A 21,531-nucleotide genomic window follows, 5' to 3' on the forward strand; every position below is an offset into this window, starting at 1 on the left:
AGTGTATTGCCCCCAATAATCTGGGTCCTCATTTTACTGGCCTCAGAAGGATGGAAGGCTAAGTCAACCTTGAACCTGTCAGGATCGAACTCCACGTTATGGGCAGAGTTACCCTGCAGTACTGCATTCTAACCATTGCACCACCAGGGCTCAACTTACTAAGCTGCTCAACTTACAACTGATTGATTTTTATTTTATCAATGAGATGTACATGGCCATCCTTCTCACACACAACATGCAGCAATCTGGTCTGATAACTTCTGGTCTCACCTGAACCTGACTGGGGGCATTTGTCCTGGCTCAGGAGAGGTTCCAGGGGAAGGCTGCAGAGCTATCATCTGGACAGGTTCTGATCTTCGCCGTTGTGAGGCACCCTCGGCATCAGAGCAGGTTTCCCAATAGGCTGTGCCTTTGACTTCCATAGAGTTACGGAAGTTGGGTGATTGCCGGAATGGGCTGCCCTCCAACGCACTGGAGATGGTGGAAATGGATGAGTTCCAAATGTCGGGGCTGTCTGGTGAATGGGGTAGTAATTCAGAGGCATCTGGAAAGCAAAGGAAACAATCACTCATGGGAGCAGCAGCTCTAAATCCATGCTAGCTGGGGAATTCTGGGACTTGAAGTCCACAGGTCTTAAGGATGACAGGGATGGACATCCCTGCTTTAAATAGTTGCTTTATCCTGGCAATGAAGCCAGCCATTTGAAGAGTAATGGGGAATTTGTTGCCCATTGAGATTTCACGTATTATCACTTCACATCACTGGTCATTTGGACCCCAGTTCTTGAGCACTCTAGTTCAACCATACTTTCAAGATCATACATTTCTCAGCCCTGAACTGGAATATATCAGTCCAAATTCTTAATACGTATTGTAAAAAATCATTGAGTGTACAACCCGGAAGGATGCTACAAGCATACTGTTGGAATGAATGGGACAGCAATGCACAGCTTCACCCATGAAAAGAATAGCAAGCTTTGACATTTCCCTTGGTTGGCTTGCCAATATTTTTGCTTCACCTGGTTTTGGTTTGCTGCTCCCTTTGGGGGGCTTTTTGAGCGGCAATGGTGGTGGGGTCTTCTCGCTGGTTGAGTTTCGCTGACCAGACTGCAAAGGGATCACAATGGTCTCGTAGGTCTTGTTGCTAATATCCATGCCAGAGGAGCCCCACCGATTTGAAGAGAAGAGAGTGGGCTGGCCGGTGGTTGGAGATGGTGAAGACCCAAAAGATCGCTGCAGTGGGCTAATCTATGTGACAAAGCAGAAGATGTCATCAACACCTGTAGCCCTCTGTCACTTGCCCTGTATATCTCCTGCTTCTCCTTCATCCATTCCCAGCACTCTTATACCATCCAACCCTTCCCTAAAGAACTGAATCCAATAACTCTATGGCACTTGATACCCTCCAGGCTACTAAGACTGAAAATAAGGAAACAAATGAATAGGAATAGGGCAAACATGAAGGTTGGTGGGACATAAGCAAGCAGATACCAGAAAAACAAAGCTAAGAAGAACATGGTAGGATCAGGCCAAAGATCCATCTAATCCAACATCTCATTTTTCATTGTGACCAACTAGCCTAGGGTGAATCCAGGGAAAATATGAAGCCAAATACCCCACTGTTGCTTGACAGAGCAACAGGTGTGTCCTCTAAACTGGAGCTTGCAGAAAGTTGGGTAGAAGTAAGAAGACAAAAGAAATGCAGAGAGTTAGATGAGGAGAAGATGGGGACCTTATTACTGAAGCAAGTGTCAATCTGGCTAAGTTCTCACAACATGCTAAAGCAGGCCAGGTGCTGATGTCATCATCTTCTTTGTCTGATAAGATTTAGCAAATGCACTTGTACAATATACGGAGCTTGTTTAGGGGGAATCTTGGTGGCTTAGCTTGTGATGAAAAATCAAGCTTATTTGGTCATTTTATGGTTCAGTAGAAAATGGGTTAATTCAATCACCAGCTTAAGCACATTGAGGGAATGCAGCCAATGTGTTGAAGACCTCCATAAAATCCTTCCTTGTACAGCCTAAGGTCAACCAACCTTTTGGCGTTCCTTTTCACAGCCAGCTAGAGGAAGCTGAAGGAAGCTACAGACAAAGCTTTAATATCACTGCCATGTTTCTTGATAGAAAGGAAAACTGACACGGGACTGTCCCACCTGGAACATTATATGATGTGACACAAAAACAAATGGAGTTGTTATCCCAGCACCTTTTCATCTAGCTCATCTTCACTGTCATACGAGAACTCCTGAGAAGTTTCCCAGTCGTAGTCCACATGCATAGCCAACTTCCCAGCCTGGGCCTGCTCCAGCTATCACAAAAGGATAAAAGAACATCCTTGATCAGTTCATCATCTAAGAGGTTCTTCTATTTCTTCAAAGGTTATGATGTCATTCTCCAGGCTGACACCGTGCAGAGGAAATCCTCTGCCTTAGACAGCAGTCTGAGAAAAGCCCACCTCCTTTGGAGCTCCCATCCAGGGTCTGATTCCCCCAATATCTTGTTCTAACCATTCAATGACCTTGAGACTGGTTGCTCTCTCCAACATCTCACACTATGTACTCCTCAAACTGAGACCTTCCTGCTGTAGGAAAGTTGTCAGTGCAGCCTGGTCAAGAGGACGGCCATTGTGAAGTAACATTATCTGGAAGGCACAATTCTCCCACCTAAGGTCTTAGGCCCCCTTACCTCCACCTACCAAGTCTTTGCATTCAGCATTCTTGAGTCTTCTTGCCATATCTACAGGCGTTTCACCAGCTGCATTTACTGGAGAAGAACCAAAAAGACACACCAATCTGAATCTGGAGATTTTCAAACAATGTGCTCCACAAACAGCTGGGACAGGTGCATCATAATTCTGTGGGGTGTGTAGACATTTGCAGCTCATAGGGATTATCACATTAAGCTTATTATATATTTTAATGGAAATATGATGGTATTACATTCATCAAAGCCCAGCCACCCAACCTTCCTGTATTTGCCACCATATTCTTCAACTGATCAAAGAAAGCATTTCTTTTTAAAGAATCCCCAAACTTTTCCATGGAAAACAAAAACTTTTCTGAAACTACACTTCTACAAGATGTTGCAAAGGATAATATTCTCATCCAGCCTGCAAAATTCCATTGACAGGACCTAACCAGACAGGTATATTTTATTTTTATTCCAGTCCTGGCAATGGGCTCCAATCTTCTATCATGCTGAGAACAGTAGGCAGGTTTGGGGCCATAAAACAAGCTTGGCATACACAATTTATCCTCCAAGAAAGCAAGAATAAACAAGAAGCTCAGGAGGAAAATGTATGAGGGTTGCTTCTGGCCATCTGCCATCCAAGCTGGTTGCATCGCTCTGCCTTATGGTAGGATCGGCGGCAAAATCCTTGGCAATAAGACTCTGAAGTTACCAATCCTTCTCTCTCAGTTTCCAGCCAGGTGGACATCCTACCTGCATTTGTGGAAGCCTTCCCTTTCAGCAACAACTTGATGCAATTGGGCTGATTATACTGGACTCCATAATGTAAGGCTGTGTTCCCATCTATAGTGGGTCGATCCAGATTTCCCCTACGTACAGATAGATAGCAAAGTGGCAAATTTCAGGTTTTTTTTATATATATGCTTTTATTTAGTATCCTATTGATTTATTCATATTAATAAATTAACAAAGCTAAATATTACTTATTTAGTAAGATTGCTTTTATTTAGTATGTTATGATTTATATTGATTGCTTATTTAATATCTGATGACTATCACTGAGTGTTGTCTCTTTTGATTTACGATGATTGTATTTTATGATTATGGTCATAAGTTACCATGTTGCTTGTATGTACACTGAGAGCTTATGCATCAGAGACAAATTCCTTGTATGTCCAATCACACTTGGCCAATAAAGAATTATATTCTGTTCTGTTCTGTAAATCAGAGATCCCCAACCTTTTGGGCACCGGGCACCGGTTCCGTGGAGAGAGGTTTTTCCACAGACCGGAGGGTGCGTGGTTTTGTGTGCTGCCTGCATTCCGCAGATGGGGCTTTGCTTGTTTGTGCGGCCCGGATGCAGGCATGCCGCAGCTCGGTACTGGTCCATGGACCTAGGGTTGGGGACCCCTGCTGTAAATCATGGAAAACCTCAGTTCTTGAAAAGGACACAAGACACATTCTGCACAAGAGTTGTGCTTCCAAAGTGAAGTGCAAATAGAAACATAGCTTTCTTTGAACAACCACCCCTTTTCTCCCCAGCTCTGCCAGTGCAATCTTCCAATAGGATTTACAACTTATACCTCTGAAGGTTGCAAATAAATTTGGGGGGGGAGAAGGAATTAAAATGGGCAGCATCTATTGCAAACTGCATCAGCAGTCTAAATAAGTAGAGATGCTTGCTGCTTTGAAAGCATGTGGCCAGGGCTAGAAAGTTTAATTCTTTACTCTTCCCTCAACACAAATCATACTACGAGCAGAAGGAGACTTCCCAGAAGAGGCCCCAGAGTCCAGTAACAAGAATCCTTCAAACTAAGATTTACCCGTTCTGAATAATGAAATCCACCAACGGAAGGGAGGTTTTGTTGGCGTAGCGTACTGCCCAATGCAAGGCTGGTTCACCTTGTTCCTATTAGAAAAAAGAAGGAGAAACACCCTGCAAAACTTTCTACGATAAGAGGTCAAATTGAAATAAAAAGAAAACATGAACCACAGACATCTGAATTATATTACATCAAGTTGATAGCAATAGCAATAGCATTTAGACTTATATATACCGCTCCGTAGTGCTTTACAACACTCTCTGGGCAGTTTACAAAATCAGCACATTGCCCCCAACAATCTGGGTCCTCATTTTATTGATCTTGGAAGGATGGAACGCTGAGTCAAGCTTGAGCCCATCAGGATCGAACTCCAGACTGTGGGCAGAGTTGGTCTGCAATACCTCATTCTAACCACTGCACTACCGGGGCTCTTTAATATCCTAAGTTGATATTAAAGGAAAGCCTCAGAGGTGTCAGATGTGAGCTTTTGTTATAACACCTATGCCATACTGAGCATTAGCCAGATAAAACTGCAAAAAAATGAAGTTTATAAAAATAGCCATTATTAAAATCCAAACCCTCAGAAGATTCGGATCACTGTAGTGCCCAGGAACAATAAAACTTGCCTGCTTTCAAGATGAAAACTTTAATGTTAAAAAACAACAACAATCTAAATAAAAATCAGTTTCTCAAAGCAGCCATGTTTTTGCTAACTTCTGTTTCTTGGACCTCACGCTTTGTCCCACTTACCTGACCTTCAGGACTCACAAGAGGTTTGGACAGATCGTGGCCTTCAGCAAAAGCCTGGAGCAGTGCCAAGAGATCCCTGCTTCGGATAGCTTCCCAAACTCGGTAAGGATCTTCCTTTGTAGCTTTGTGGACATACTTGCGTTCCATATACTTTGCCATGATGAATTCCTTCCTGGTATTCCTGCATTTGGGAAAAGTTCTCCAAAAGTGTTTTTTTTTTAGACCTTAGAGCAGGGGTGGGGAACAATAGCCCTTTGATGACTTGTGGACTTCAACTCCCAGATTTCCTGAGCCAGCCATGTGAAGGAATGGATGTTATGTACAGAGCATCCATCATTAATTCTGATCTATGGCTAACAGGTTGCTAGATCTATGGCTAATAAGATAGTCTTGATAGACGACAGCTGGTAAAGCATTCAGCTGGGAAAGCAAAGGAGCAGATTTCTAAATATCAAGAGTTAAATTGCAAAGTCACACTTATTTGCTTATTTATTACATTTATATTTATTAAAATTGTGCACAGCTTGGGTAGCAAAATTCAAGTTTTCCTATTGGTAAAAGCAGATTTTTTGTGTGTGTGTGGTGGTGGTGGTGGAAATAAATGTAGGAAAAATAGCAAGACTAAGAATCTGGTGAATGTTTTTGCAGTTTTTCAAATTTCCCTGGATTCTTCTTTTTTAGAAACAAGGCTGTGCCCATGCTAGGCAAAACCACAGACCCAGGTCAGGACCTTGTTTATTGATTTATTTAGAGAACTCATGTGGCTGCCCATTCACTCTCAGTGGCTCTGAGTGACTTTACCCTTGTTTCTTCTTCTGGTATGCCAATAGAGATGGAGCCTAATCCTCTGTCCCAAGCTTGTCCTCATCAGATGTCTCCAAAGCCATCCCCCATCCCAACTCTGCCCCCCCAAACCAATGCCCATATCACTTACATATCGCTGCTCAAAGAAGGTTTGGGGCTGTTCTGGATTGGCAAGGTGGCTTCCATGACTTCATTAAACTTGGCATTTCCAATGCTGACTGCCAGCTGTGAGTGAGACAAGGGCATTGTGTCACTGGCAGGATGGAGAACCATTGTATCATATCAAGAGTCAAGAGCAGGGGTCTTCAAACTCGGCCCTTTTATGACTTGTGGACTCCAACTCCCAGAATTCCTTGGCCAGATACACTGGCTGAGGAATTCTGGGAGTTGAAGTTCACAAGTCATAAAAGGGCCAAGTTTGAAGACCCCTGGTCAAAAGCATCCACAAGCCATTTTGGACTATTTATTTATTTATTTATTTAATACTATTTCTATACCGCCCTTCTCCCGAAGGACTCAGGGCGGTGAACAGGGCAAGAATAAAAAATACAAATTACAAAAGTTAAAACAAGATTAAATAAATACTCACATACTAAAATACATCTTTAAAACCAAATAAAATAACACTTTATTGGACTAGCCAATAAAGTAAAAATGAAGGCAAGAGGCTGAGAATGAACACTTGGGGTGCTATTTTATACCCATCTCCATTTACAATCTAGAAGAAAGTTTGGCCAGTGTGGTAGAAGAAAATCATTACTATGGTTTGTCACATAATCTGCCAGATGTTCAGACTGAAATTGGCATTTTTCTCCATCTTTCGAGTTCTTCCAAAGGACCTGGGATAGGCAGATGTGGATGCTTGATAGTGTTAGAGATATCATCGCAGGATATAAGCTGTTCCAAGTAAAGCTACCTTTAATTATTATTATTATGGTTAGTTGCACAGTCAGCCAGATGTTTGGAAGGGATTTGTTGTTATTATTGCTGCCTTTTCTCAGGAGGTCAAAGTGAGATATTCTGGCTTGAAAGAGAATGACCAGTTCAAAAGTCAGTTTCCATGGTTGAGAGTGGACATAAACCTTGATCTCCTTCCCTTAAGTCCTTAACAACTATGGATAGTCCTCAAATAGCAGAAAGGACATGTTCTCTCCAATCTGAGAGTTAGCACTTACCAACAATTCCGATGTGCTGAGCACGTCTAGTGTCAAAGATTGGATGCGGGAATAGTGAACCCCTAACTCACGGTGAATCCCTGAGCACTCAATACATGTTAAGATGCCAAGGTTGGTGGAGAACCAGGTGGGATCTGCAAGACAACAACCCAGGAAGAAGCTGAGATATACACATAACAACACATCCTTCCCTTACTCATTCTGCAAACAGGCATTTCTTTCCCAGCTCAATGAAACACATAACATGCACCAGTTTTCTAATGCAGATGAGATGCTCTTCACAACCTATTGAGACATTCTGAAATTTGTCCTTTAAGCCTGCTGCAACAGTTGCAGTCTAGCATGCCCTTGGCCTGGATTCTACAGTTGTGCCATTTTCCATTCTCTCTCCCCTGCCCTTTACTACACTGAGCATTCTCTGCCCACTGATTTCCGGGTGATTTGTCAGTCAAATCATGTCAGGCCACCAGAGTGGTGGGGAAATTATCCTGCTCTCTCAAGCAGAATCTGAACTGATCCAATCTCAATCCAATCTCATCAGTCCCAAGTCCCCTAAATTTACAGGGAGTTCTCAACTTACAACCATCCATTTATAGTGACTATTCAGAGTTACAATGGACCTGAAAAAAGGGACTTGACCCATTTTCACACTTATGAACGTGGCAGCATCCCCACATTCATGTGATCAAAACTTGGGCACTTGGCAACTGGCATGTATCTGTGACGGTTTCCCTGTCCTGGAGTCATGTGATCATCCTTTGTAACCTTCCCAGCTGGCTTCCAGTAAGCAAATCAATGGGGGAAGCCAGATTCGCTCAATGGCTACACAACTCACCTAACAACTGAAGTGATTAACAACTATGGGGAAAAGGTCATAAAATGGGGCATAGCTCACACAACAACTTTCTCGCATAGCAGTGGAGATCTGGGCCTCAATTGCAATCTTAAGTCGAGGACTGACTGTAAGCAGTGGTGGGATTCAAATAGGACAGGTGAACAACCGGTTTGCTGTGTGGATGACACTTCCGGAATTCCGTTCTGGGCCTGGGCAACAAAAAATTAGCTACCGGTTCTGCCAAAGCGGTGCAAACCAGCTAAATCCCACCACTGCATGTAAGTGCTTGGGCACATGGGAGCCCTTGCACGAAAAAGGATGCAGTGGGGTGCTGCAACCCACCTGGAGCTCCACAGTCACAGCACCATTGATTTCCTGGCATGTTTTTCACTTCATCAATGATCAGCTTGGTGAGTTCTTGCAATCCGCTGTTGGCCATGCCTCCCGCTGAAGACACGGAACCTCCTGGGTCGCCCTGGAAAGCATTGCTAAGGGCTTCATCCTTACTGTTCTGCAGCACCGAAACCCACCTGTCCAATGGAAGAGAGCACCAACCAGGATGCAACTGATTGAATGAAGGAAGTCAACATCTATGATGCAAGTGTTTAATCCAAAGGCCACAATTCACATCAACGTATGTATTATGCGTGGGCTTGTACACAGTCGGCCAAAAAGGGATTTTGTCCCATGCTGTAATCAGCCACTTTGGAATGTCAGATCCCATAAATATAAGAACGGGTGGATGAGAGTCAAGTATTTACCTTCCTGAATTATTTGTCGTATTCCTTCTACAACAACAGCAAGCATATTAATTGTGCTTAATTGAATAAATTGCCTATATACTGTATATAGAACACTTACCCTATTCTTTGGAATTGACGTTTTTTAAAGTAAACGATAACTTATATGTAATTTTTTTTAACTCCTCAAACCTTACAAAATTGACTATGTATTTCCATCATATGTGTGCCATAGTATTATGCGCTCTTTCTATATAGTTGCATTATTGTTACCCTTCTGCTCTGTACTGTACGCTAAATAAATAAATAGCATGTATATTATCCCTGGCTGGTAAGTTAAGTTCCTTTTGGCCACATTCCCTCCCTGTGAAGTCATCAGAAGAGCATTACAAGGAAATGGACCTTGTCCTGCTTCATTATAATGTAAATACATTTCATGAAGAGCGCCAAAGAATTGAGGCCTTTGAACTATGGTGCTGGAGAAGACTCCTGCGAGTCCCTTAAATGGACTCCAGAAGATGGTAGAGGACAGGAAGGCCTGGAGGAACGTTGTCCATAGGGTCGCGATGGGTCGGACACGACTTCGCAACTAACAACAACACATTTCATGAAAGGCCTTGTCTTAGCAAGCTAAGCACATGTATTGGCATACCCACCAAATGTGTGGACTTCAGTTGACAAAGCTGGCATGGTGAATCCTAAGAATTTTGCGGGTTGAAGTCCATATGCCTGGAAAACCTCTAGGACAGCGTTTCTCAACTTTGGCAACTTTAAGCTGTGTGGATTTAAGCTCCCAGAATTTCCTAGCCAGCATTGCTGTTTAGACTTCAGCTACCAGAATGCTGCTGGGGAATTCTGGCAGTTGAAGTCCACACAGCTTAAAGTTGTCAAAGTCGAGCACAGCTTTCCCTGTGTCTCATCTCAGCTGCTGGATAACCTCCTCTATTTGGTAATGTCCGTGCTAGATTAGTTGTACCCCACCTTTACAGTGGCCTCTGCTATTGATAACTCCTTCCTGCAGTGACTTTATCAAGATATTTCACCCTTCCATCTGCCTTCGCTAGCCCATTGGCTTGCTCAATGAGTCTGCAAATTTGGCAGAAAGGAACTGTTGATTCTCTGTAGTGTCCAGGTCTTAAATTTATTACACAAATATAGTAGACATAAGTAAAGTAGAAGACATATTCCATTACTTCACTCCTCAAGTAATATTTCTAGTTCATGGCTTTCCCATTCAAAAATGTGACAAGAGACTGAGAATCCTTAAACTTACGCTATACAGTCCTGCTCTTCTTCTGTTTGGAAGTGGTATGTTCTATTGTCTGCAAAGAGAGAGAGAGAGAGAAGAGAAACAAGAGAATCCTTTCAAGATAAGAAATGGATAAGTAGCAGTGGTGGCACTTTAAAAAAATAATCTTTATTGTTAGCGAGAAAAGCTGGAGAGAGTACAGAGATAACATAATGAAAGAAATATTAAATATGCAAAGAAGTCTGCGCTGGTTTTCCCCCCCAGCTTTTTACACACACACACACACACACACACACACACACACACACACACACACACACAGTGGTGCATGGTTAATATGCCTGTCCTCTTCCCCATCAGCAACTGCAGAAAACCCAAAATTATGTTGTAAAAACTCAGCAGCAAAATTCCTTATTTTTGGCAGCATTATTTTGTATAGGCTTTAAATACGAATAGTTATAGGCCGGGGAGCTCTCCAGAGACCAAAACCCTTGCTTATTTATACTAAAGTATTCTTGAATCATGCAACAGGATTTTGGAAATTTTGCCTCTGAATTTTAGTTATACAATTTGAGGCTCTTCTGGGCACAGTCCAGAACTCTGTCCTAGGGATTCATACCTCATAAAAAAAATAACTATATCCAGAGGGTGCTTATTAATACAGAGGGTTTCCCGGTGACACTCTATACAGACTTTGAGGTAATTAAAAATAAAGACTATTGTCATTTTTTACATTTGATGTTGAAGAAGCTTCTTGAAAACACCAGGGATAGCCAAACAACCACATGGATCACACAGCACAAGCCAGAATTGTCACAAGGCTTTGATATGATAATTATGTGTTTGTCATGTTTTGGACACAATATTTGAAGACCTAACTCTCTGCAGCAGTCCATAAAGCTCAGAAAAGTGGAAGGAAAAAGAAAAAAAGGACAACGATGGATGGGTTCTATTGAATCAATGATGAGGACACCACTGGAAGAGCTGAAGAACCAGGCTGAGGCCAGGTGACCCTGGAGAAAATCTGTCTACATAATTGCTAAGAGCTGACACCAACATAATGCTGTGTATCTATTACAATCATATCAAACTGAAACATTTAAACTGAAAAGACTTTCTATTGACTCTATGGTTCATCAATGACTTAACTGAATGATGGAGCAAATTCTTATCCAATCTTCACAAATAGGAATAATTAACATGTTCCAACATTATCAAAACAAAGTTCTACATTTCAGGAAAGTATGTAATAGGACTTGAAATATGCACAGTGGTGTCTGCAAAAGAGGCAAGATGGTGGACATGGTAGAATGTTAGAAGTTATGTTTCTTTTGTGCGTGGACCGTTGACATTAACACATGTACCAAAGAGTGGGGCTTATCTGTGTCTCATCCATAAACATGCTTCTTTTTTACCTCTTCTTGGAAATGTTGATGGTTAGATAAATTGTAACCTAAGAATGGTTTGGCAGTGCAATGCAAGTGCAAAAAAAAAGTGATTTTAGGCACTGTTAATAACAACCTAGTCATGAGAATTAATTATTCCAGTAGTCAGTCAACAGAGCAAAACTCATGAGCAGTGTAGACAGAATGAGGACTGCTATTGGCAAATAGATCATAGTTCAGACATGTCAAACACAAGGCCCGGGGGCCGGATCCGGTCCGCAAAGTGGTTTCATGTGGCCCGCGAAGCCATCCTGGAAACAATGAGGGAATGGCCCAACTGCCTTGGCCCTGGCCCAGAGACCCTCCTCCTGCCAGAGACCCTCAGATCTGTCCCACTCCTGCCCAGGCCCCCATAGGCACCCTTGATGCGAACGATGTAGAGCTGGCCATGACCACCCAGTAGGCCATACACACTCTAGCCACGCCCACCCAGTAGGCCACGCCCACCCTGGCCATACCCACCCGGCCCCCTGAGGGCAACCGCAATGCTGATGCGGCCCTCAATGAAATTGAGTTTGACACCCCTGTGGTTACTCCTACATAGACTCTTGCATATGTTTCCCTGTAAAAAAAAAATCTCTACATTTTGTAGCCATGAGTAGGCGGCGATAACAATTTCTTTTCACTTTGATCTAGTTCCAATAATTTCAAATAACTGTCTCCAACCAATTTTAAACTTAACATGAAAGAAATGTGAGAAAAAGCATTCTATTCTGAGCTATTCCAGTACAAGATATTTAAAGAGGACAACGCAGCCCAAGTAATATGATAAAATATTTACTTACGGGTCACAAGATCAAACGATTTTTTATCCTCTGGATGAGGCCTCACTTGGCAAGTCAAGAGATTTAACTTTACTGGTGGACGGTTTATCTGTTCAAGAAAAGATGGGATGATGAACCAGTATCACCTGTCAAATACAAATATTCCAGGTAGTCCTCAACTTACTACCTCAGTTGAGGCCAACATTTCTGTTGCTAAGCAAGACATTTCTTCAGTGAATTTTGCTCCATTTTAGAAGCTTCCTTGCCACAGTTGTTAAGTAAATCAGTGTAGTTGTTATAATTTAGTAACATGGTTGTTAAGTGCATCTGGCTTCCCCATTGATTTTGTTTGTCAGAAGGCCACACAAGGGGATCACGTGACTCCGGGATACCGCAACTGTCCTAAATATGAGTCAGTTGCCAAGCTTCCGGATTTTGATCATGTGACCATGGAAATGCTGCAATGGTCGTAAGTGTGAAAAACAGTCATAAGTCACTTTTTCCAGTGCCGTTGTAACCTCGGTCACTGAATGAACTGCTGTAAGTTGAGGATTACCTGTGTTTCCTAATTTGTTTATCACATTCTTGGATTGAGTAATAATGGACAGATATTACCAATAAATCAAATTACAGACATTTACTATAATTCTATATTAAAGATATTTATTTGCCACATGGCACAGAAGGACACAGCCAGATGTACAGCAGACAATATAGTCAGATAAAGACTGAAAGACTGGAATTATAAAGGAGTTCACCAAAGTTCTCAGTGAATCAGTTTCTTAAAACCTGCCTGGAAGTTGCTATCGCATAAATATCTCAGTGGATTTGCGTGCAATTCCCAAGGTTTTTAAATACAATTTAAATAGCCATCTTTTCCACTTTTTATTCCATTTCTCTCTAAACTTTACTCATTCACTTTCAATTTTCATGAATGGCTGATTTTTCCCCCCCTAAAGTTTTGTAGCCAAGGCAAGCCAGATAGTCAGCAATGTTCATTTGCTACCATCTCTTCAGAGAAATCTACTTTGCAGGGATCCAGTCTTTCAGTGTCAAAGACAGCCATGATGGATTACATCTTTAAATTCCTCATGTGAGAAGACCTGGGGCTTACCACAGCACATTCCAAGAGAATATGATACATTCTCATTACAGAAAACAGTACTTTGCACCCTCCTTGGAGGCCACGATCAAATAAAAATGCAGGACCTTTTTCATTCCATTCTCGTTGGCTATGTTCAGGCAATAGGTTTAATCAGGTCATTATAAACAGAAATGTGCAAAAGCCCTCATTCTGGGAACAGAAAGTTCTGGAGAAATCTAGAATGTTCTGTTTATTTCCAGAACACACCGGAACCTCTTTCCAAACTACCGTATGCTGGGCTGGGGATAGTCATGTGGAATAGCTTATCCAGAAGGAAATGGAGTGTTCTGGACAAGCCTATCGGCTATGTTCATACAACAGACTTTTAGTTCTTTTGTCCAGTCTTAGCATCTTCTTTGCATCCACCCTGCTTGATTGATGCATGGTTCAATGTACTATGCAAAACCAAAACATGGATGACACCAGAGCCAGGTTAAGCATATGAAGAGATTAGTTTGAATATCTCCCAATGGTACATCAACACAAAGCAGAATAGAACAGAATAACAAAGTTGGACAGGACTTTGGAAGTCTTCTAGTCCACACAAACAGACCCCCGCTCAAGCAAGGGACCTTATATAATTTCTGACAAGTGGCTGTCCAGTCTCTTCTTAAAAGCCTTCAGTGATGGAGCAACTTCCACCCTCCACCCCACTTACTGTGCTGTGAGAAATAGTGAGACATCCGTATTTCACCCCACACTTTCTCTTCTGCCACACCTTCCGAATTCTAAGACAAGCAAAGAGGAAGGACAAATGAACACAATACTGACAATTAGCCTGTGTCAGAGGCCATCAAATGGACATGTTATAGTTCCTGTTTTTATAGATCTGGGTTTGCCACCCTCTGCTACCAGAACATCTTGTCAGGAATGAATCTGTCTGCCAGTCTACTACTAAAGGTATAGGCTGCCCAAATCTATCATGAAGCAAACAAGGTAGTGGTTAAAAAAAATGAGTAAAATGCTTTAGCACTGTAGAAGCCAAACAGGAATGTGCCAAGTATACCATTTAGAGAATTGAAATTTCCAGGAAACAGAAGGATGTTGGTTTTTTTTTTGGCCTTCCAGACAATGTTAGTCCTTGATGCTCTCTGAGCATGCTTGTTTTGTTGCAGACGTTTCATTACCCTAATTAGGTAACATCATCAGTGCTCATGTAGTTACCTGGTTTGGATAATGAAATATCTGCAAGAAAACAAGCAAGCTTAGAGAGCACCAAGGACCCCTCATGTCAACCCTGAGCTACAAATATTCTCCTTTATTAACGTCAGTCTGGCAATTCCAGGGCTGATCCAACATGATTCGTGGCGTCACAGACATGGTCTGGCAACAGCACGATCCAGGGGAAATAAATGAGATTCTAGTATTCCTGAAACAATTCCATTTCTGAAAACGATAGCTTTTGTACCCATCCTCACCTAACATTTTCATTGTAAGGCAAACTTTCCCGAGCAAAATATCATAGGCCTACTTTCTCAGATGTAAGAAATGGGATAGAACTAGATGACAATCCTTTTTGGGAGCTGTGCCTAAATCTCTAATTTCTGAAAGATGTTCTCTTGATGAGATGATGACAGCTTTGGGAAGAAGAACTGAGGGTGGGCAATCTACAGGTTGCCCTTGAAAGCAGGGGAAATGTTTGATCTCTCAGAAATAAATGGGTCAATTAAAATAAAACGTTGATAAGGCATTTTGGAAGATGCTGTCTTCCTTTCAATCCGTGGGCACTCCCATTTTATGTCAACTTCAGATCTCTGTTTCTGCAGAACATTGGCTAGTTTTCAGATCTGGGTCAACTTTATTTTATTTTCTAGCTCCCATGGTAGTTTATTTGAAATCAGAGCAAAGCCAGGGTTTCTTTACAAGTTTGCAGTCTGTGGGCAGTCCTTTCCTCCATTTGCAGCATAGATATAGATAGATAGATGGATGGATATATAGATACACAGAGAGACACAAAACCAAGCAAGTACACTTAGCATAAGTATGTGGTTTGGAGGGAAGAGAGTGGGTTGTAATCTGTTTATTTTATTTCCCTTTCAGGTGGTGAAGGAAAAAGGACATGTTTGTTCTCAAATATCTGTAGTGGTTCGGAAAAAGGTCATGATTCTTTGACACGTAACATCTTCCACTTGCACAGAAGGACTGGGAATAGAAATAACCGTGGCTTACACATGCCTGCTTCCACCCATCCCACCCTGTGATGCAGCACAAAGAACCCTGAGAACTTACCCATCACTTTTCTTATATAAGAAGCCAGACTTCTCAGTCCCGTACTGTTTATTGCCTTGATACTGATGGATGCTGTACCCACTGCCAGAGTTCTTTCTGTTGAGGTTCTCCTGAATGCAAGAGAAATAAATTTATTTCATAGGCTAACTTGGGCATCTCCCAACATTGTGTCAGCACTCTGAAGATTTCGATAAGAGTTATGGGTCCCCTGGCAAGATGGCTACCAGTGGCTCACAAATTCGTGCAACAGAGAATAATCCTGGTTTACCATCTTGCTATTTTAACCCATCCTTTATCCCAGCGTCTCTCAACCTGAACAACGTTTTAAGATTTGTGGACTTCAATTCCCAGTATTCCCCAGGCTAGTGTGGCTGGATGGAGAATTCTGGGAGTTGAAGTCCGTAAAAGTTGCTGTGGTTGAAAAATACTGCTTTAGCCTCACCTTCATAAATGCTCTCCATTATTCTGGCTTCTTGCTGTCCATTTTGGAATGCCAGGTAGATGCATTTACCCAAGAAAGCCTTGGGATATATGCAATTACTTATTTATTTATTTGTTAAGTTTATATGGCTGCTCATCTGATGAAAAAGTAACTTTGGGTGACATAATAAAATTCATAAAGCAACTAATATATAAAAAAGTTATTTTTTTAAAAAAAATAAAAACAGAAGGCCAAGAGGAAACAGGAGCTGTTAATAACAATGGAGCCACCTCATAGACCATCTCACTGGACCCCTGGAGACCCCAGACCTGATGGCATAACCAGGTTTTGAGTGAGTTCCAGAATATCAGCAAGGATGGAGCCAACCTCACTTCAGGGACAGAGGGATGACCCATAGGGCAGACACCACAGCAGAGGACACCTATCTTGTGAGACCCACCAAATGTAGCTTCCTAGCCAACAGGACCCATAGCATACCCCAGATCTGATCGGACAGGCTGATATAATTTGGGAGAAGGATCCCTCAAGCAATCCAACACATGCCATGATGGGCTTTTAAGATCAAAACCAGCACCTTGATTTGGACCTGGGAACATTTCTTTTATTTATTTTCTAAGAAAGCTAATAGAACTTATTTGAGTCCAAGCGACCTAGATAAAAATAAAGCTGGAAGTTGGCAAATAATTTCCTCTATTAAAAAAAATTAAATGTATTTTTAAAAGATCTCTAACATGCCAAGGAGCTAAGAACTGGTAGGCACCAAGGCAGAAGTCCATACTTCTGTTGGCACCCACTAGGTGCCACAGAACAGATCCTAGGCTATTTCATGGCATCTCGTGATGCAGCTGCTACTGCTCGAAATCCTTTTTTGAACTATTTGATGGCTTCCTTCCACATACCGGCAGGCCAAAGCAAGCTATTAGAAATCCAGTCTGGCAGACTGGACTTGTTTGAGCTGAAAAAAGATAACAAAATAAAAATATTCTTGGACAGTTTTATAGATGCGCAGCCTGTTAATTAGCATTGCTGAAAGAGCATACAAATCAGGGATGATGGGGAACAGTTGGATTCAAAAACACTCTTGTGTTTCTCCAAAAATAAAACCAGGTCTTATATTAATTTTTGCTCCAAAAGATGCATTAGGGCTTATAAAAGGTAAAGGTAAAGCTTCCCCCGCACATGCCTGCTAGTCGTTTCTGACTCTAGGGGCCGGTGCTCATCTCCGTTTCAAAGCCGAAGAGCCAGCGCTTGTCCGAGGACATCTCCGTGGTCATGTGGCCGGCATGACTAGACGCCAAAGGCGCACAGAACGCTGTTACCTTCCCACCGCAGTGGTCCCTATTTTTCTACTTGCATTTTTATGTGCTTTCGAACTGCTAGGTTGGCAGAAGCTGGGACGAGTAACAGGCGCTCACTCTGCTACGCGGCACTCAGGATTCGCCCCGCCAAACTGCCGACCTTCTGATCGACAAGCTCAGCATCCTAACCCACTGAGCCACCATGTCTCCTTAGGGCTTATATTCAGTACTAAATGTGTCTGTTTGGCTGATGATCTTAACTGGGGCTTATTTTGGGGGTGGGCCTTATATTACAAGCATCCTGAAAAATCATGCTTATTTTCCGGTTGGGTCTTATTTTGGGGAAAACACAGTATCTAAAAACAGGTTTTTTTTCAAACTTGGCAACTTTAAGATGCGTGGGCTTCAATTCCCAGAATTCTCCAGCCAGCTGAGTTCTTTGCTGAGCTGCCTGGGGAATGCTGGGAGTTGAAGTCCACACATCTGAAAAGTTGCCAGATTTGAAAAACTTTGAGCAACTAATCAATACATTTAACTTTCTGTGGTGTAGATGGATCCTAGAAATCAGAATTTAAATATTGAAAAACAAAGGATAAGAGAAATTCAGGGAAATTTCTTTGCTTTTCAGCTATTACACCCTTTTCTTTAGTCAATTCACAGACACACATATATCCACACACATCACACCACCCGGATCAACACTCCTGCATTCTGGTAGACCTCAACTTACGACCAAAATTGAGCCCAAAATTTCTGTTGCTAAGCGAGAGAGTAGTTATGTGAGTTTTGTCCCATTTTGCAACGTTTCTTGCCATAGTTTTTAAGTGAATCACTGCAGTTATTAAATTAGCAACAGTTGTTAAGAGACTCTCGCCCTCCCCACTGACTTTGCTTATCAGAAGATCACAAAAAGGGATCACATGACTTCAGGGCACTGCAACCATCACAAATATGAACCAGTTGCCAAGCTCCCGAATTTTGATCATGTGACCATGGGGATGCTGCAACGGTTGTAAGTGTGAAAAACGGTCATAAGTCCCTTTGTTCAGTGTCGTTGTAACTTCGAACAGAGGGAGCCAAAATGTAGGCAGTGCAATCAAACTGCAACACCCTGATTTAATGGAATAGATTAATATGCACAGTGCAGTGCTCAGACGATCCTTCAAAATGCACGACCAAATTTTTGCAAAAAAGCAAATCACGACCTCCATTGCAATTTGTCATAGACCCCAGAAGTCCTGATTAAGCAGACCCCCATTTCACCCTCTTCCTGCCCTCCCAAAGGACCCTTGAAGCTTTACCCCTTTGTTCTCCAGCTGCAGGATGCCTCGGAGAGAATCACGGATGCGAGTCAGCTGTTTTACCTCTTCTTCTTTAGCCTGACGAAGCTAAAAATAAGATTAGAAATGGCTAAGGATGAGCAAGTTGGAGCTATCCTATCACTCTAAGGCGCTCAAGCATCGCTCTCTTCAGAGACAAGATCACAGGATACAAAACAACATCAGGCCCTACAAGGAGCCAACGTACAGGTAGTCCTTGATTTATGACTACAACTGAGTTCAAAATTTCTCTTGGTAAGCAAGACAGTTCTTAAGTGAATTCTGCCCCATTTAACGATCTTTCTTGCCACAGTTGTTAAGTGAATCACTGCAGTTGTTAAGTTAGTAACACAGTGGTTAAGTGAATCTGGCTTCCCCGTTGACTTTGCTCGTCAGAAGGTCGCAAAAGGGGATGATCACGTGACCCCGGGACCCCGCAACCGTCACAAATACGAGTCAGTTGCCAAACGGCTGAACTTTGATCACCTGACCATGGGGATGCTGCAATGATCGTAAGTGTGAAAAATGGCCAGAAGTCCCTTTTTTCCAGTGCCATTCTAATTTTGAACGGTCACTAAACGAATTGTTGTCAGTCAAGGATTGTCTGTACATAGGTTCAGTAAATTTGGGGGAACAGAAAGTGGTTTGGAACAGAAAGTGGCTCACGTAACAGAAAAAAAATAAGGTTTCTTCCTCATTTGCCTGTATGGAAATTGATTTTTAGGTAGACAGCACCATCTACACCAGACATGTCAAACACAAGGCCCGGGGGGCAGATTCGGCCCGCGAAGTGGTTTGATGTGGCCCGCGAAGCCATCCTGGAAACAGTGAGGGAACGGCCCCCACTGCCTTGGCCCTGGCCCAGAGACCCTCCTTCTGCCAGAGACCCTCAGATCTGTCCCACTCCTGCCCAGGCCCCCATAGGCACCCTTGATGCAAACGATGTAGAGCTGGCCACGCCCACCCAGTAGGCCATACGCACTCTAGCCACACCCACCCAGTAGGCCACACCCACCCTGGCCATACCTACCCGGCCCCTTGAGGGCAACTGCAATGCTGATGCGGCCCTCAATGAAATTGAGTTTGACACCCCTGATCTACATAATGTGCCAATTAAATCATACTGTTCCCCCCTTCGCGTCATTCTTCCCCAGCTTCTCATCACTGCCAACCACCATTCTTAATTCTTCAGAAAGTGAGTCAGGTAGTAGAGAACTGTTCATCTTTCCAGATCTCCTTCGGTTTGAGGAAACAAAAATTGGTCTAGGGTTTTATTTCAAGAGAGACAAAAAATCCCAAAGAAATTATCCTGTGGGAATACAAGACAGGGCTTGTTTAGCGACAATTTTGGCAAGGGAAGTGCTTGGCTCTTCTCCTTTCCAAAGAATAGTCTTTTCCCCAACATTCTTGTAATATTCTTGGCTTGGATGAAATCTCAAAAGGAGACAGGAGGCAGGAGCCCCTTCCGTTGTATTTTCGGAGTTGCAATGCCCCTGTTAAAAGAAAAGCATCTTGTCCCTGGATAATTTCTTGTTCTGCAGTCGAAAATGCAGGGGAGAAATAATTCACACCAGCTTCTCCACTGGGCAGCTTGGTGGAGTATTTCAAGAACTCATTTGCAGTCAGACTGTTTCTCAACCTTGGCAAGTTGAAGGTGCATGGACTTCTCACATTCAGGGAATAGGCAGAAAAGAACAGAAAACCAAGTTCTGATGTGGGGTTTGAAAGAAACAAAGGTGACGCTTTCATAGAAGGAGCACCATGCATGGAGAGGAAACCCAGAAGAGAATGGAAAGGGTATAAGCATGGTGTTGAATGGGTCAGGCTAAGCATGGGGGGGGGATAGCAACAGCAATAAGTACTTAGACTTATATACCACTTCACAGTGTTTAACAGCCCTCTCTAAGCGGTTTACAGAATCAGCCTATTGCTCCCAATAATCTGGGTCCCCATTTTACTAACCTTGGAAGGATGGAAGGCTGAGTCAACCCTAAGCCCAGTGAGACTCAAACTGCCTAACTGCAGGTAGCCGGAAGTCAGCAGAACTGCATTCTAACCACTGCGCCACTACAGCTCGTGCAGCTAGTCCTCGACTTACGGCCAGAATTGAGCCCAACATTTCCATTGCTAAGCAAGACAATTGTTAAGTGAGTTTTGCCCCACTTTATGACCATTCTTGCCAAGTTGTTAACTGAATCACTTCAGTTGTTAAGTTAGTAACAGGGTTACTACATTCCGGTAAAGGTTCCCCAAGGATGGGTTCCAGCACGAATCTGAAAGCTCAGAAGACTAAACCGCTGATTCTGGTGACCGGCCCAGATTGGATCCTATCAACAGGGTTGTTAAATAAATCTGGCTTCCTCATTGACTTTGCTTGCCAGAAGGTCACAAGCGGGAAACACATGACCCTGGGATATTCCAACCGTCATAAATACATGCCAGTTGCCAAGGTCCAAATTTTGATCACCTGACCATAGGGATGCCACAATGGTTGTAAGTGTGAAAAATGGTCATAAGTCGCTTTTTTCCAGCACTACTGTAACTTCGAACAGTCACTGACTTACAAACTGTCATAAGTCAAGGACTACCTGTGCTTACTCAAAATCTAGCCACCCGGTTCTTTTCGTAGCTAAGAAAGCCATGCTTGCAAGTCAAGAGCTGAACGTGAGTTCGTAGCGAAGTGAAAATCCAGTGACAACTTACTGCATGTAAGGAGACGGCTAGTTTTTCGATGAACGGGTAGAGGTTCTGAGACGCCTTCCAGCCATCTTGGAAGAAACTGGAAACATTTTTAAATCAGCCGAGAAGTATTGAAAAGCCAAGGA

At 42.7% G+C, this 21,531-nt stretch overlaps 1 protein-coding gene across 3 annotated transcripts in view; it reads right to left on the reverse strand.

Annotated features, from left to right (window-relative positions):
- The window catches only part of ASAP3 (ArfGAP with SH3 domain, ankyrin repeat and PH domain 3), an 82,119-nt gene that overhangs the window by 10,670 nt on the left and 49,918 nt on the right, over positions 1-21,531 (reverse strand). The window contains exons 9-24 of one of the 3 annotated variants that reach the window (XM_083369848.1): positions 21,410-21,485; positions 18,689-18,775; positions 15,648-15,757; positions 14,077-14,146; positions 12,296-12,383; positions 10,090-10,138; positions 8,419-8,606; positions 7,242-7,375; positions 6,197-6,291; positions 5,263-5,443; positions 4,513-4,598; positions 3,443-3,558; positions 2,697-2,764; positions 2,208-2,309; positions 1,019-1,247; positions 271-544 (exon numbers count right to left, since the gene is read on the reverse strand). In XM_083369848.1, coding sequence (XP_083225974.1) covers positions 271-544; positions 1,019-1,247; positions 2,208-2,309; positions 2,697-2,764; positions 3,443-3,558; positions 4,513-4,598; positions 5,263-5,443; positions 6,197-6,291; positions 7,242-7,375; positions 8,419-8,606; positions 10,090-10,138; positions 12,296-12,383; positions 14,077-14,146; positions 15,648-15,757; positions 18,689-18,775; positions 21,410-21,485 — 1,953 coding nt within the window. Of the gene's footprint in view, positions 1-270; positions 545-1,018; positions 1,248-2,207; positions 2,310-2,696; positions 2,765-3,442; positions 3,559-4,512; positions 4,599-5,262; positions 5,462-6,196; positions 6,292-7,241; positions 7,376-8,418; positions 8,607-10,089; positions 10,139-12,295; positions 12,384-14,076; positions 14,147-15,647; positions 15,758-18,688; positions 18,776-21,409; positions 21,486-21,531 lie in introns of all 3 variants that reach the window. The other 2 variants (XM_083369849.1, XM_083369850.1) reach the window with 2 other exon arrangements.

This window comes from Vipera ursinii (genome assembly GCF_947247035.1).
Source record: "Vipera ursinii genome assembly, chromosome: 9".
Lineage (NCBI taxonomy): Eukaryota > Metazoa > Chordata > Lepidosauria > Squamata > Viperidae > Vipera > Vipera ursinii.